This window comes from Pezoporus wallicus, unplaced genomic scaffold (genome assembly GCF_028554395.1).
Source record: "Pezoporus wallicus isolate ANWC-B61680 ecotype Strahan unplaced genomic scaffold, APGP_CSIRO_Pwel_v1 contig_6814, whole genome shotgun sequence".
In the NCBI taxonomy this organism is placed as follows: Eukaryota; Metazoa; Chordata; class Aves; order Psittaciformes; family Psittacidae; genus Pezoporus; species Pezoporus wallicus.
The window spans coordinates 2,054,271-2,069,111 of record NW_026639755.1 but is presented as its reverse complement, the minus strand read 5'-3'; the positions used below and the strand labels follow the sequence as shown (position 1 = coordinate 2,069,111).

At 40.7% G+C, this 14,841-nt stretch overlaps 1 protein-coding gene across 1 annotated transcript in view; it reads left to right on the top strand.

The window, feature by feature from the left end:
- The window catches only part of CFAP91 (cilia and flagella associated protein 91), a 37,174-nt gene that overhangs the window by 11,071 nt on the left and 11,262 nt on the right, over positions 1–14,841 (top strand). Inside the window, exons 10-14 of the mRNA XM_057416025.1 lie at positions 46–188; positions 6,063–6,179; positions 9,509–9,580; positions 11,112–11,258; positions 14,357–14,578. Coding sequence (XP_057272008.1) covers positions 46–188; positions 6,063–6,179; positions 9,509–9,580; positions 11,112–11,258; positions 14,357–14,578 — 701 coding nt within the window. The remainder of the gene's footprint in view (positions 1–45; positions 189–6,062; positions 6,180–9,508; positions 9,581–11,111; positions 11,259–14,356; positions 14,579–14,841) is intronic.

Below are 14,841 nucleotides of genomic sequence, written 5' to 3'. Positions count from 1 at the left end.
CTCTACCCACCACTCCATTATTTAATCACTGTTTGTATTTCTTAGGACTCTGTGAATTGGAAGCATCTCTCCCAGATGCTGTCACCCAGGTCAAGATTAAAGCTCCAAAACCTAAACAAGCTATCACTAAGACTGGATACGTTAAAAAAGCAGCAAGGCTAGAGGTGGCACTGGCACAAGTTCACCAGGTATAGAGCTGCATCCAGCAGCATGTCAGTTCCTGTTACATTTGAACTGCTCAAAAATGCGATTGGAAAGACACGTGTAAGATTTCTCCCAATTTCCTGTGCTACATTCATACTGTTTGTAAGACAACTTCAGGGACAGAATGGATCAAACATTCAGACTGTTGTAGGTATGACCAGTACTGCTGTGCAACTCAGTCCTCTCTGTACTTCTGCTCCAGCCCTATAGAAAACAAGCATTGCTGCTTCTGTCTTCCTACAGATCAGTTGTTTGTATCAGAACATATTATGTCAGTTGGAAATTCTCTCCTCCCATTTGCTCATTCTCATTTCTCCCTTCCTTTTGTAATGCACAAGTGGCAAGCCTATGGGTTACACTGTCAAAGTGCTAATAATTATATAAACAAAATGTGGATTCATATTCTAAAAATTCTGTCCTTTTTAAAAAACATACATTTTTAAGTACATATTGTAAAAACACCTGCAGCAAAACATGACTAAAATGACCCCACTCATAAAACTGGATGAGAACGGTGGATGCATAGCACTGTTTTCCCTAACAACAGCATCTGATTTCCAAACATGCTAATATTTTTTTTTGCATCTTAATTTGTCATAACTGTTCATGCAGATGAGGTGTCCATATATGCAGTTAACCACTGGGGAAAGAAGTGCCTCATTTGCATCTACAATCACAATACTTGTAAATTACGTGTACTTTTAAGTATTCTTCTTGTGATGCTTTTGAGGGCTACCTTTTTAAAAATATCAGGCACATTCTTGGCTGGCTGAAGAATACTGAATTTCATTTGTAAAGCTTGGTAACTTCTGCTTCATTTAGTGAAGAAATATTTCATGATAGGAAATTATGTGTATAGCTTTCTTGCTTTAGTGTAATTAATAATACTCTCAATGGTGACAGTTACTTTCTACTAACAAATTTGAAATTGAAATCTTGTTCCAAAAAATCAATCCTATTACCTCCAACTGAAGTTCCACTGGATCTTGTCAAAGATGAAACATTGCCTCTGATTATGATTCACAAAGAAAAATATCAAGATCTTGAGTACTGCAGGAGTTGTTGAAGATCTAAGGACATTCATTCACAACAGATTTAGAGCAGAAGACAGAGTAGTATTGAAGGGGTTTGAGTTTGGCCGATTCTTGCATAAAATTCCAGTAGTGACTAGGTATAATCTGGATCATAACACAGTTCTCGTAGGCAGCAAAATGTTAGCCCGAGCTTGCAGAGCTGAATTCTGTTTGTTCAAAATACTTCTTGAGGTTTGAAAGTATGCCCTAATGCTGGCTGCTTACACAGTAATGTCTCTTCAAAGTAAAATTGGTGACCAAAGGGAGATAAAATGCAGAACAAAAGCAGACAATTGCGCGTATTTTCTTTTCTCAATCAATGTAGATCACTTGTTCTACATTGGTTCTACCAGCTGAGGGACTAACATAACTAATACTCATTTCCCCACCATAAAAAGGGAAAATGTATATTCTTTTAAAAACACAAAGCATCTTCTTTGCAGGAAAAGATGATAAATCCACTATGAAAATCTACCTGCTGCTTTTAGATAATACAGAAGTAGGCACCAGAACAGTTGGTCCAGACAGGAAGAAAGTACTGACACTGAAACACCCAGACTGCCTCAGCCACTGTTAGGTTTAATCAAACTTTTCTGTTCAGAGCCATATGAAATCACTGCCCTAATTAGCACTTGAGCTCTATGGTGCTGTCACTGGTCACTTCTCCCATCAGAGTCTTTTGCATCTTAAGTTTGGTGGCTGTAGCATGTTCTGTCTTAGCAGGGCCTCTCTGACAGGTCCACCTCATTAGGTACTGGAGTTGTTCACAACAGGGCAGTAAAGGGTGCAGAGTACTTGAGTTAACAGAATTTAGGAGAATCCCCCTGGAGAGGACAGCTGTCTGACAGCTTGGCATAAGCAGTCCCAGTTGTGTCAGCATTCTCCATCAAACACAGCATGAAGGAGGTTTAAACCAGGCAATTAGGGATCATCTTAGAAGAGCACTGTGTTTTCTTCCATTATTTCTATAGCTGAGCAGCTAGACAAGTTTTCTCTTCAAAAGCCTCTTTTTAGTGCTGTCCTAGCACACTTAATCTACACATTTTCTCCCATAATCTTAGAAATAAAGCAAAACTAGAAAGAAAGTAGAGTGATCTGGCAGTGGAATTAGTTTATTTTGTTTTCTCTGGATAAGCTCTTGAAGGAGGTGGCAGATAGAGGTGGAATGCTAGATTTTGGCCTCAGAAGTAAGTCATAAAGGAATTTTCCAAGGCTTGCTTCTCTGGCCAAATAAGTGGCAAGATGGACTAGTCCTCCTCATTGTGTTTCTCTTGGTTTGCCATATTGAGGGCTTTCCTAAGCTTAAAGCTTGTAAGAAGGGCTAAGCAGTTATTCAAGAAGTACAAAAAGGACCTGTGTCCTCTTGAGAATAAGAAGAGCTTCTTTCAGACTTGAAACTAAGCCAAAAATAAGCAGGTTTAGAAGCAGACTTCTTGAGGACCATCCTGAAAACTTTTGCAGTATTATGTACGCTCAGAATTCAGAATTCTCTGACTAATTCTCTGAAACAAGAGAACGTGGCAGAAACAGGGCTAACCCAGGGATCACTGTAAAAGCAACAATCTGTATCTTAAGCTAGACCTGTAAAAGGACAAGGAAAGCTAGCTGCTAGCCAGCACAGATGACAGTGCTTTAAGGAATGTGAGCCATTACATAGAGAGCCTTCTGTGAAAGTCCAAGGTATTGAGGAGATAGCATACTGATATAACTAATATAGTATTACTATAGTAATAGGAAAGCAATGCAACTAGGTAACTGAATATACCAAGGAACAGAGGAGGTGCTAGAAGAAATCCCAGTGCAGAACAATATGTGATGTCACAGACCCTCTATGCTCTGGTGTCTCAAGAGGGGTAGAGAGTCAGGTAGTTTTGAAGTGCTGGATCAAGATGATGTCAGAACAAAGAACCTCTCACCTCAACATTAAGTGCAACTCTCATCACATCTGTTTTCCTTTATCTGGTTGCTGGAAGGAGGTGGAGGAGTAAGGGGAGGGACAAGAATGTCTCTGGAGAAAATCTCTGCCAACTTGAAAGCATGGGAAAACCTGTTCAAGCAGTTATTTCATCAAGACCAGATCTCCATACAGGGTTAGCTGGCTCATGCTCAGACAAAGTTCTAAGAGCTCTTGTGTCAGTCTTGATCATCTGAGATGCAGCAGCCATGCTGCATTGCAAAGTCGGTAGTCAGTCTGTCCTTGATGATCTTGCCGTCTTCATTCATGGGCAAAAAGGAAGAAAGAAAAACATGACTATATACTCTGTGCTCTAGATGAAAATAAAATATCCCCAGTGTCTTGTGAAGAGGATCAGAGAGAAGTTAAGGAAGGAATCTAAAGAATGATTTCTTTAAACAGAAAGGAGTTTCTCAAGCCATTATCCTGTCAAGAGTTCTGCTTCTATCAGAAGCTAGCAAAGAAGTTAAGGTGTATGGCCAAAACCATGGGTGCCATTTGTTCTTCATTGCACTTGCCAGGAAAAGGAGGTGAACTGGGTGGTCCTTCACTGTCCAATCCAGCCAGACTATACCATGACTCTGAACCTACTACCTGAAAAAAACAGTGTGGTCTATCTCAGAAAAAATAGTGTGTGATATATAGGCAGTAACATTTTAAATATGTTGTTCAGAAATTTGGCACTTTTTAAAGCAAGTATTCTGCAAAGATTCTTGGGCCCTGGCCTCCCCATGTTGAAAAACGGAATCTTGTTAAGTTAGGCAGAACAAGTTCATACAAACCCCCTTATTTTCTTTTCTTTTCCTGAATTAAAGTCTTAAAATAACTTAAAGCCTCAGATTAGAGAAGGAAAATGGTGAGCATTTTTGACTCAGTAAAGATAGCACAGCAGGCAGTAGACTGTACTGATGTGAAAATGTAAAACCAGTTCTAGGAACTGCAGTATTTCTCAAATCTACATTAATAAGGACTCCCTCATGTCAGAAGTGCTCATAGATTTTTCTGACTTTAAAAGTTGTTATTCTGGTTGTATTTTGTTGTTCTGGTTAGCAAGAAATATTTTGGGAGGCTAAGGTTTTATTAGGAAAATACTTATGAATGCAACATTGTGCTAACAAACATAGGAGCCATTGTTTTCAGAAGAACCACAATTACAGCAGCTTTTTTCTTTCAATTTCCACCCCCATCATACCGAACACCTTATAAATCATAGCAAGCGCTGTTATAATCTTCATGCCAGAGAGCTCCAATGTCATCAAATACAAGAAACAGTTCAGAAAAATCTCTTAACATTTTTGAGCTATAACCGTTTCACATGGCTTATAGGCAGTTTATAGGCCTTGATTCGTGCATTATTAACATGGTCCCTTTCAGAAATTTTCAATAATAAAGCATTTTATCCCTTCCACCTAGAAATCTCTCTCCCTTTCTGGAGCAATTAATGATCCTGGCTTGAAAGGTCAGATCGAGTATGCAAGAGGAGGCCTGTACAATGACCACTGGAGTTTCAAAGCTTCATTAATTTCACTATTAAATTCTTTGCAAGTGCCATTGATTTCCTGTTACTGGAGAGAGAAATTCAGCATGGGATTTTTTTCTTAAGGTTTTCTTTGGTTTTCATCTCTAGTGAAATACTGTATTTGGACATTTGAAAGAGAGCAATAAAAGTAAAAGGGAGCATTTTTCCTTGCTGGAATTTGTTCTTTCAGTAGTAAAGACTGTAGATCCAACCCATATAGTAGTAGGATTATAATTTTGAAGGAGATGTAAACATACATGCTCTATTCCCTTTCTTTTATGAGTGGATATGTGATGTCCTACAGCAGGGAAGCGTTGCCATGCAGTTAGAAATTATTATCTCCGTCTCTTGTTCTAAGCACCCTCTGATGGGAAGTTGGTGGGACTTTGGCTCTCTAAACAGTTTGGAAATGTCTTGAAAGAGTTGAGGCTGTGGTGGCATTTCCACTCCAAGCCCGCTTTGGCTGACAAGGTTTCGCCTCTGCCACCAAATAGCTGCAAGTGAGATAAACCCCACTGTTAATAAGCTTGTGGAATTTCTTAGGAGAAGGAAGATCTCAGGCAAGTTAGTTTCCTGTTCACCCTTAGTCCACTCGCACAGCTGCTGTGGATGCCTCTGGACTGCTAGGCTGTTGCAGATGAGCATTTCTAGCCCACAGTAATAAGCATTATATCTATAGTTAAAGGCAAAGAGTGATAACCATCTTGTAGAGACATGTAAACTGTAATTAAATTGTGATATTCCTACCCATTTTTCATGTTCTGAAAGCATCGCTATCTTACAGGAAAATAATCAATGTTTTTGTCATTGCACAAGGAAAGTTAACACAAACAACTGCCTCTGCTTGCATATGGGTCAGTGTTTAATTGGTTCAATAAGATTCCTGTTTTAAACTGAGAAAAAAAAATCTGAAATATGCTTTTATTTAAAAATTACTTAAGAATTTACTCAAGAATGTATTATATTAGACATTAAGTTCATACCAAATTTAGATTAATTTTAGGTGACTCACCCAATGCAATTGCTGATGACTTACTTGGAAATATAGTAAAATAATTCTTGCTTCCTTCTTACATATGATTTAGAAGTTCCCATCAGTATCTTCTGACCATCCAATACCCTCAGCTACTGACCATATTCGGTTTTTCAGTTGATGTGCAGTAAGAAATAGAAGCCACAAGCCTGCAAAGTGCAAAATACTTTTAGCTCCCTTGTAGTCAGTGTGATTTGTAACAAGTCAGCATCTAGAGGACTGGCCTTATTGTGGCGAGCTATCTAGCCCAGTTCTGATTACATCATATGTCTATTCCAGGCACTACTGGAGAAGAAGGAGGAAGTCAAGGAGCCAAAGAAGAAGCCCCTCCCTTTACTTCAAAAAGAAAAGCCTGTTCCTCGGCCACCCACTCCAATCCTGGAAAAGCCATCAGTTGTAAGTGGGCTGGTTTTAGCACTTCTTTTTCCTATTGATCCCTGATTGTTTCCTATGTAGTTTTTAAAGGAATGCCAAGACAGGGAAAGAAGGAAGCTTCATCTTTTTTGTGTATATTAATGTTAGAAATAGCCATCACTATTTCTCAAAACTCTCTTAATCTCTATTCTATTAACATAATAGCAGCTGAAGAACTGAAAATCTTTTACAATAGCTGTGGCCAAATCCTTAATAGACTTTATTTTATAAAGACATAAATTAATAGATGTTATTTCTTTGTTCTAGGGGAATAAAAGGGCAGATGATGATGATGTTGATAGTGCTAATGATGATTATTATTATTACTACTATTCAGTGTATTCCAACCTTCTGATCTGACAACACCATCATACTCCAGCAGAGCAATTAAGTTTAGTCCCATTGAAGTCAGTGAGACTTTGGGTGCTTAGCACTGAGCATGCACTTCATTAACTTGCAGGATGCAGTCTTTGATGAGCCTGCTGCAGTTCACAAAAAAAGGGTTCTTCTACAGAGACTGAAATAGCAGTAATGATGTGTCATGGGGGATGTGATATGGTGTAGGAAGAAAACAGCTTTTTAAGGGAGCTGCAACTTCTTTTCCTTTCTTAAAGTAACATACTTAAGAGGTGGCTGCCCCAGTGGATTGCCTTGTCTGGTTATTAACACCATTTTCATGATGTAGTAAGAATCAGACACAGTTACCATTTAAACTTGTGAATTTAAGAGAATCACACAACCATGAAAGTGAGAAAGAGAATGTTTTATTAGATCATCCATGCTGTCTTTTTTTGTGCAGTATGATGTCCTGTGTTTTATACAGTCTATTTTAAGATGAGTGAAACAGGAATACCTCCCTGGGAAGAGCTTTCTACAGCTTTACTACCTCCTAGGTATTAGATATTGTATTGCAGTGGTAGATTTGCACTGTTCAGATTTAGCAGTTTAGCAGATTTTTGAGTACTTCCAGGTAGCATGAAAAGAAATCAGAAAGATTTATCCTCCAGTTGTAGTCATTTTTGAGCATGTTTACAGATTGGGGGTTATTTAAGTACACATTATAAGAGTTTTGTTCCAGTACAATGAAATTCTACCTAAATGAATTCTGTCAACATTTATTTTATTTTCAAGTGTTTTGTGTGTGAACACATAAAGAGTAGTGCTCTCCAGTGAAGCCCCATCTGTAAAATCAGGCCACTTCAGCCACTGAAGAGCAGTACTAACATCTCCTGCCTTGCAGAATCCAAGTAGGGTTTCTCCTACTAGTTGGCTGCAAGGAGCACTGAAAGCAGGGCTGTCCTCTGTTGTTAATGTTGTTCTTCCTGCCATACACACATTCAAGTACCAACGGTTAAGTGCAGCAGGCTCTTCCCACTGGAGTTGAGGATCAAGAAAGTGTGCCAGAGTGACAGGCAGGTGACGTGGGCCACAAAGGGTATAAAAGAAAGTGGAGATAATGTAGGCACTACTGCAGGCCTCTTCAACTCCTTTCGCCCAGTCCTTTCTTATGCCCTTACTAGCCACAACAAGCTCACTGAGTGCCTCTGGATTCCTTCAGTGCTTTATCACTTTCTCCCAGCCCCCTCTAGTTTTCAGCCTGCTCCTAGAGCCTTCTGTATCCTTAATTCACCTTTTTTTTCAGTAATTTTTTTATTTTTTCCCTGCAGGGCATGATAGGCTTTCCATCTCCCCTCCTTCTCTCCTGCTGGTCTGTAGCAAGCAGATGGGCAGATGGAGAAGCTGATGATTGCCCTTGCTAAGGCATCATTTGCAGCACTGAACAACAGAAGTACAGAAACATGCATCTCACAAAAATTAGAACCAGATCTTGGTTTAAATCAAACAAAGCAGTTTGGCTTACCTGTCCAGTATATTGCTATCTCTGTATCCAAAGCTTTGTCCTGAAGGGATTTCACACTGGAGCCAGGTGGTGTGTTACTGTTTAGCTCTCTTACTGGACTGGAAATTCATCCCTTCTTTCCAGTGAAAAAGAACATACCAAATTGTATGGTAGTCCATGGGCTAGTTCTGTTTTGCTCCTCCTGGGTGGTGATGGGGAAAGGCAGGAAAACTTAATCTTCAACACCTAAGAAAAAACAGATACTGAGATTCAAGCCCACAGCACTTCTCTCATCCCACGCTCTTCCCTGTTTTTCTGACACTTCTAAAATACCAAATTTCAATGCAGACCTCATATGCTCTTTATTAAAAAAACTTCCTCGCAATTTTTAGATTTCTTTTTCTCTTTCTTAGGCACCCAATGGGCTTTTTCTTTCTGCTGCTGTCAACTCCAGACTAGAAGACCCCTCAGCAACAAAAAGTGTTGTCAGCTACACCTCCTCTATTTAAAATAAGCTAGCTCCTTCCTTCCATCTCCTTTCCTTTCCTTTCCTTTCCTTTGTTCCTTGTCCTTCCTTCCTTCTGTTTCCTTTTCCACTATGCTTCGTCATTTTTCCAAGCTGGTACAAGGGGAAGTTCAGGTTAGATATAAGGAAGGAGTTCTTTACTGTGAGGGTGATGAGGCACTGGAACAGGTTGCCCAAAGAAGTGGTGAATGCTCCATCCCTGACAGTGTTCAAGGCCAGGTTGGACAGAGCTTTTGAGTGATATGGTCTAGTGTGAGGTGTCCCTGCTCATGGCAGGGGGTTGGAACTGGATGATCTTAAGGGCCTTTCCAACCCTAACCATTCTATGATTCTATGTCAGTCACACAATGCTAGATCAATAAAGCTCTCAAAGAAACAAATCACAATATAATGTAATTAATTTTACTTCCAAACTGTCACTTTCTGGGTCTTACATTAACTGAGTTACTCTGATAAATGTCACCACTGGAATAAATATATAAAAAAATAATTCATATATTCCCTTTTAATTTTATCCCTTTATTTATGGTTAACAGATCTCTTCAATAATAATTCTATACCCTTAGTGTCTTGACCTGTTAAATTAAAGTAGCTGATGCTCATTTTGCAAACTCAGATTCAGTCAAGTTACAAATACTGCTTGTAATGCATATGTTAATTTTCTCCATCAGCATCTCCTTTGTTACTCATCTCTAAAGACCCTCTAAAATCTCAAATTGAATCTAATTATAGAGCCTTTATTCCCCATCTCTTGTAGAACATGGAAGTACATATTATTCTGAGTCACTTTCCTTTCCCTAGAAATGAGAAGATTGGTGTTCAGAAACAACTGAGAAAAAGCTGGATATGAGTTAGACTTTCTGATAGTCAGATGGGTAATCTATAAAATCTCAGCCTCCAAAGAAAGAATCAATTACTGTGTGGATATTTGTTGTGTTTTGGCAGGAGGAAGAGGAAACAGAACTGGCAGTGATCTGTCTGCAGCAGTTGCTCCGAGGCAGGGCTATTCAGAACATGGTATTCTGTGTCTCTTTGTTTATGTGTCCCTTCAGAGTGATGGAGAGAATGACTGAAAGCATGTTTGCAATCTTTCTTCCACAGCATTAATCAAGGGTAATGAGGCTTCTACAGCATATCCTCCTGTATGTTATCTGGAGTCCCTTAAGGCTGAAGTCTTTGGTCTCCAGCCCAAATTTCTTACAGGAACTTCTAGGTTTCTACTCATGTCTGTGAGTGTCTCCCAGTTCCTGCCATTCCATACACTCAGCTCTTAAATTAGATGCTTCATAGCAGAATTATTCAAATAGCAAATTCTAGACTAGATCTGGACTGTGAGTACATTTTGCCTTGACTATGCCAAGATCCCAGGCATAAGAAACCTCCCACATCCCAGCCGGGCAGTTTGTATTTCATACCATCTTTCCACTTTCCTGTGATGGTGAACTGAACCTTAGATGAGGAGCAATTGAAGCATACCACCATGATTTCCAGCAAATGCAGGACCTGTCATTCTGCTTTCAGTGGAGCAGAAGGGGGTCTAGGTAAAAGTTAGTTGAGTAGCCATGCTTCATGGGCTTTATGTTAAGCAACTCTATAACTTTTGATCAGACCAGTCCAGAATGCTTGTTCTCATGCCTGCTGAGAATATAACTGATAGCCTCTCTTGCACTAATTATTTAATGTTTGTGAAGTGTTCCCATGGCAGACCCTGACCCGGAGCTTTAGCAAACAATGCAATACTGTGAAAGTGGCTTGAGGTGGAATAAGGACTTCCCAAGTCTTCTCCAGTTCTGTGGTGATGCATAAGAAACATGTTTGATGCCATTGCATGACTGTTGTTTTCACATCATGAAACATCCCAGCACTTTAGGAATCTCCTTCCAGCTACTACTGGATCAGAAATACATGACTTGGAAAATGATGTCAGCGGGGTTGAGTGATCCTTTGTTGCTGTTGGAAGTCCTGTTGGAAGAGAGTGGGAATGACAGTGTCAGGGAAGGGCTGGGGCACATAGCCCGAGAACAGCAGCAGTTTTAAGAACCTCCACACCAATTTATTGCTTTGAACTGTTGCTGGACTCCCTGAAAACAAAGGTCAGAGAACAGTAGATACTGAAACAGGAGACATCTAATGCTGGACTGAGGAAAGGGGGCAATGCTCACACTGGGAAACTTTGACACTGAGGCTGATGTAACAGGATATCCAAAAGGCTATTGCCCTTTGCACTTGACATGGGTGTTGCTGTTGTGCATTCCAGTGGTTTGAGTTCTGGGTGAAGCCAAACAGAATTAAAAAGAAATAAAAATAATAAAGTAGCAAGGGATCATCTATATTCCACAGCAGAAGGTCTCAACTTTCATCTTCCATGCAGGAGGGCTTAGGCAAGATTTACCTGACAGCTGTAGTGTTTGTATAAATGCAGCCACAGGTTCGTTACAGAGAGTTAGGTTTTGGAAACAGCTGACCTCGCATCTTGGAGAAAAAGGGCAAAACGTGTTGATGCATATTCTCCATTTAATATGCTCGCTTGTTTTACTTTATTTTAAAGATGTTTGAAGGGAAGGAGAAGCAGCTGGAACTGATCCGAGAGCTGCGCACCACTCACGCACTCCAGGAGGATGGACATCTGCTTTTGAAAGCAGAGGAGCAAATGACACTGGCTCTACAGCAACAGCATGAGTTACATATGCACAAGGTTTGCCTTTGTTGATGGGAAGGCTGATTCACAACACTGTCCTGACCAGGCACTCTCTGCTTGCGGTACTGCCAACATTCTCACCTTTAATTTCTTTATGTCTTGTATTATCCACATCACAGAAAGCACCCTAAGGAACCCTGTTCTCCTAGAACAGGCCAAGCATTGAATGCCTGAGGGGCTAAAGTTGCTCTCTAACTGCTGTGGGGGCTCTGGGGAATCTCAGAAACAGACTGAGGTGCCCTGACCACAGCTGCTAGCCAGCTGCCCTTTACATTGTTTGCAGACAGAGCACTTATATATACAGGGCTCTGAACAAACTGCATTGTCAGACAAACCTCATTTTCCCCACATTTCAATCCATTTGACTGGTGCTGTGACCTGGCATCACAATAGACACTTGTCACTCACATCTGTCAGATGTTTTACTGAATGTGTATTACCGCTCTGTCATTTCCCTGTTCCTTTTCTAGCTTGACAACCTCTCACACTCCTCCTTGAGCATAAAACATTGCAGAAAAAGCCAAGGCAGACTTACCTTGTAAATCTGGCTGGGCTCAAGACTTCTAGAACCTTAGCAATGGTGTCACATTGTTGTACTTGTCAATGGTATGGAGAGCAGAGAAATTCTGGGGCTCCATCCTCTGTCACGGATCAAGTGGGAGCTGGGGATGCAAATTCCCCATCCTATTTCCTTGCAGCACCACAACCTTCCGGAGCAAAACGAATCAAATTGTCAATGCTGGTCTGAAAACGGATCATAAAGAAATTTTGCCCAGGCTTCACTGCACCTCAGACATACAATATCTCCCACATTCCTGCAGGTTTTCATGTAGGTTTTACCACTCTCCTGTTTTTTAGTGACCAGCTGTGAGGCAATTCTGCAGATTATGATCACAGCATCCACTGGCCTGCTGGTGATGAAGCCAGACCACTGCTTCCTGCTGGGTGGGCAGCAACAAAATTCCCCTCAGATCTCAGTAACAATTGAACTGGGTGACTGTGTTTATAATTTCCAGATGCTCCCTCATACAGAGGGAGCCCAGGTGTGGAATGCAGGAATACAGAAATACAGAATGTTTTTCACTGAGGAATTCAGAGAAAAAGAAAAGCTTTAGGCATTAGGAACTTGGAATGTTCCTTTTCTTCTGGAAGCCCAGGTGAGGGAAGGTGAGAGCAGCTCACACACCATAATGACATTCATAGAGAAGAAGAGAGAAAATAAATTATAGTGATGCTGACCTCTGATCTTAGAGTTTCCTTCTGGGAGAGCCACTATCCCCCTCTGCTGGTATCTACCTCCAGTACTCCTGCTTTATGAGTTTTTTTACTATGTCTCTGAAGACTTTGAGACTGTCTCAAACGTGTCCAAACATTTTGAACTTTAAAGCTCTCTGGCATGCACATGCAGGAGCTTTGTATGTTTGTGGCTATTTTAGAAAGTCAGTGATGATTTGAAGTTCTGTAGTTTTTGGTGGATTTTTTTCCAGGCTTTTGACCTTTCCAGTATAAAAAGGGGCATTTTTCAAGAAATGCTTCCTGCAGAAAGAGGACAGAAACTCCAGATAAAATGGTCAAGGATGAGCAGTGAAAATTTCCAACCTTGTATATAACTAAAGTCTAAGACAAGAGTATTCCTGCATTGTCTTCGTCCGTTTCACAACAGTTTTAGACACAGCACCTAGAGCAATAAAGACAAAGCAGCATGCTAGTTCCATGTTGTACCTCTCTGTGAGGTGGTGCAGTTACTGTATTGCTGTCCTCCATCTGAAACACCTATGGGCTAGACGCTCTCACTTCCAGTTGCATGCAGTGCTGACAATCTCACTGTATTTGAAACAGTGCATGAGCAAATGGCACAGCAGTGTAAGAAAGGTGATTTATTTCTAATTGTTTTGGATATTTCTGCTCCATTTTGAGGGTTTTGGTTTAGATTTTGGTTTTTGTTTACTCTGTTATTCCTCTTTATTCCAACAGAAACACAGGATCCTAGTCAGTTCCACACATTCCTTCCTGCAAGGACTGTGGCTTCATAGTCTGTACTGGAGATAAGGAACTTGCTATAGATCTTGTCTGTTCCTGAATTGCAGTCACACATACTCAACCCATAAAACAGGATGTGCTTGGAACAAAGAATGAATGGCACAGTGACACTGAATACCTGGAATCTAGTCTCAATTCTGTCACAGACTTTCTGATTTTCCCTTACCTGGAATTTTGAGGCCTTTTTTACTCTTCTGCAAGTGCATTATAATAACTGTTGATTTGAATTTGATAGCAGTTAATAACTTGTACAGTTTTAGGTAATAACTCAGTTTCTAAAACTGTAGGGACTCATGGTTGCTGTATTACCTCAGCATGTTGAATCACTTTGATTGCATATGAATGTCCAACCAAAGATGTACCATTTCACCGAGGTGACTTTGAATTGTACCAAATGTTTCGTATCCTTAGGAGAGGATAGAAGTGTGTCTGTATTCACAATAGCAGTTACCTAAATCTCAAACTTCCCACTTATAAAGATTGAGGGTTTACTTTCCAAATGCTAGAAAGAAGCTTCATTTGCAACTTTTGACCCTATTTTTCTGTTCTGGTCTAGCTAAGCTTGGCACAGACATATGGAGGGCATGCAGCTGAAGTAATTTCACTGTCAGTTTTATACCTCCCCTTTCTTGGTCTGGGCAGTGGAGCATTCCCCAGTAACAAGCAGATGGCCTCAGCAACTACTGTGATTATACTCAGAGCCACAAAAGCAGTTCATAATCCCTGGAAATACGGCACATGTAGTGCTTTATCTCCTCCCACCCACCCAGGCATAGGGGCTGCTTGTCCCAGTGTGACAGTATCGGGGTTATTCCCGCCCTAATTTTGCCATCTTTTAGCCTCTTTATGCCATCAGAGCCCATATAAAGGCTTATTATATTATGCAGAATCCAGGCCAGTGCATGTAAAACAAGAAGAATGCAAAACTCCTAGCGTTGTCCCATGGCTGGTCTGAACGTTGCGGAGCTGTTTCACATGCCTGCGGTAGTCCTGGGACTTCGGACAACATTCCAGGCATTTGTAACACAATTCTTTGCTTTTTTTTTTCTTTAAAGCTGTCATCAGTGGAAACCCACTTGGCCAGGGAAGAAGGAAGGGTATTGGCAAACATGTTTGATTTCCTGTCCAAAGAGCTGGTGAGGCTGCAAGAAGAACGCAGGATCCATGCTTTTGTCATGCTGGCTGAGAGGCAGAGGCGGATGCGGGAAGCAGAGGAGAGCGGACGGCGTCAGGTGGAACTGAAGCGGCGTCAGGATGAAGATGAGGTTTTCAGACAGGCAAGAGACGGAGACTGGTGGAACTGTGGGCAGTTTGTAGGAACTCCCTCCTTGTGGAAGGGGCCAGGTGAAAGGGAGCTGCTTCAGCTCTGATTCCTGTGATGGCTAGTTTTAAAATTGAGGGGAAAGGCTTTGTGAAGAGAAGGTAACTCCTTTATAAAAGAGCTGTGCCTATTAAATTAAGGATGATCTAATAACCCTACAAACAGTCCTGTTAAGCATATCGTGGATGAATGTAGGTTTCTGAATTTCCACAGCATAAA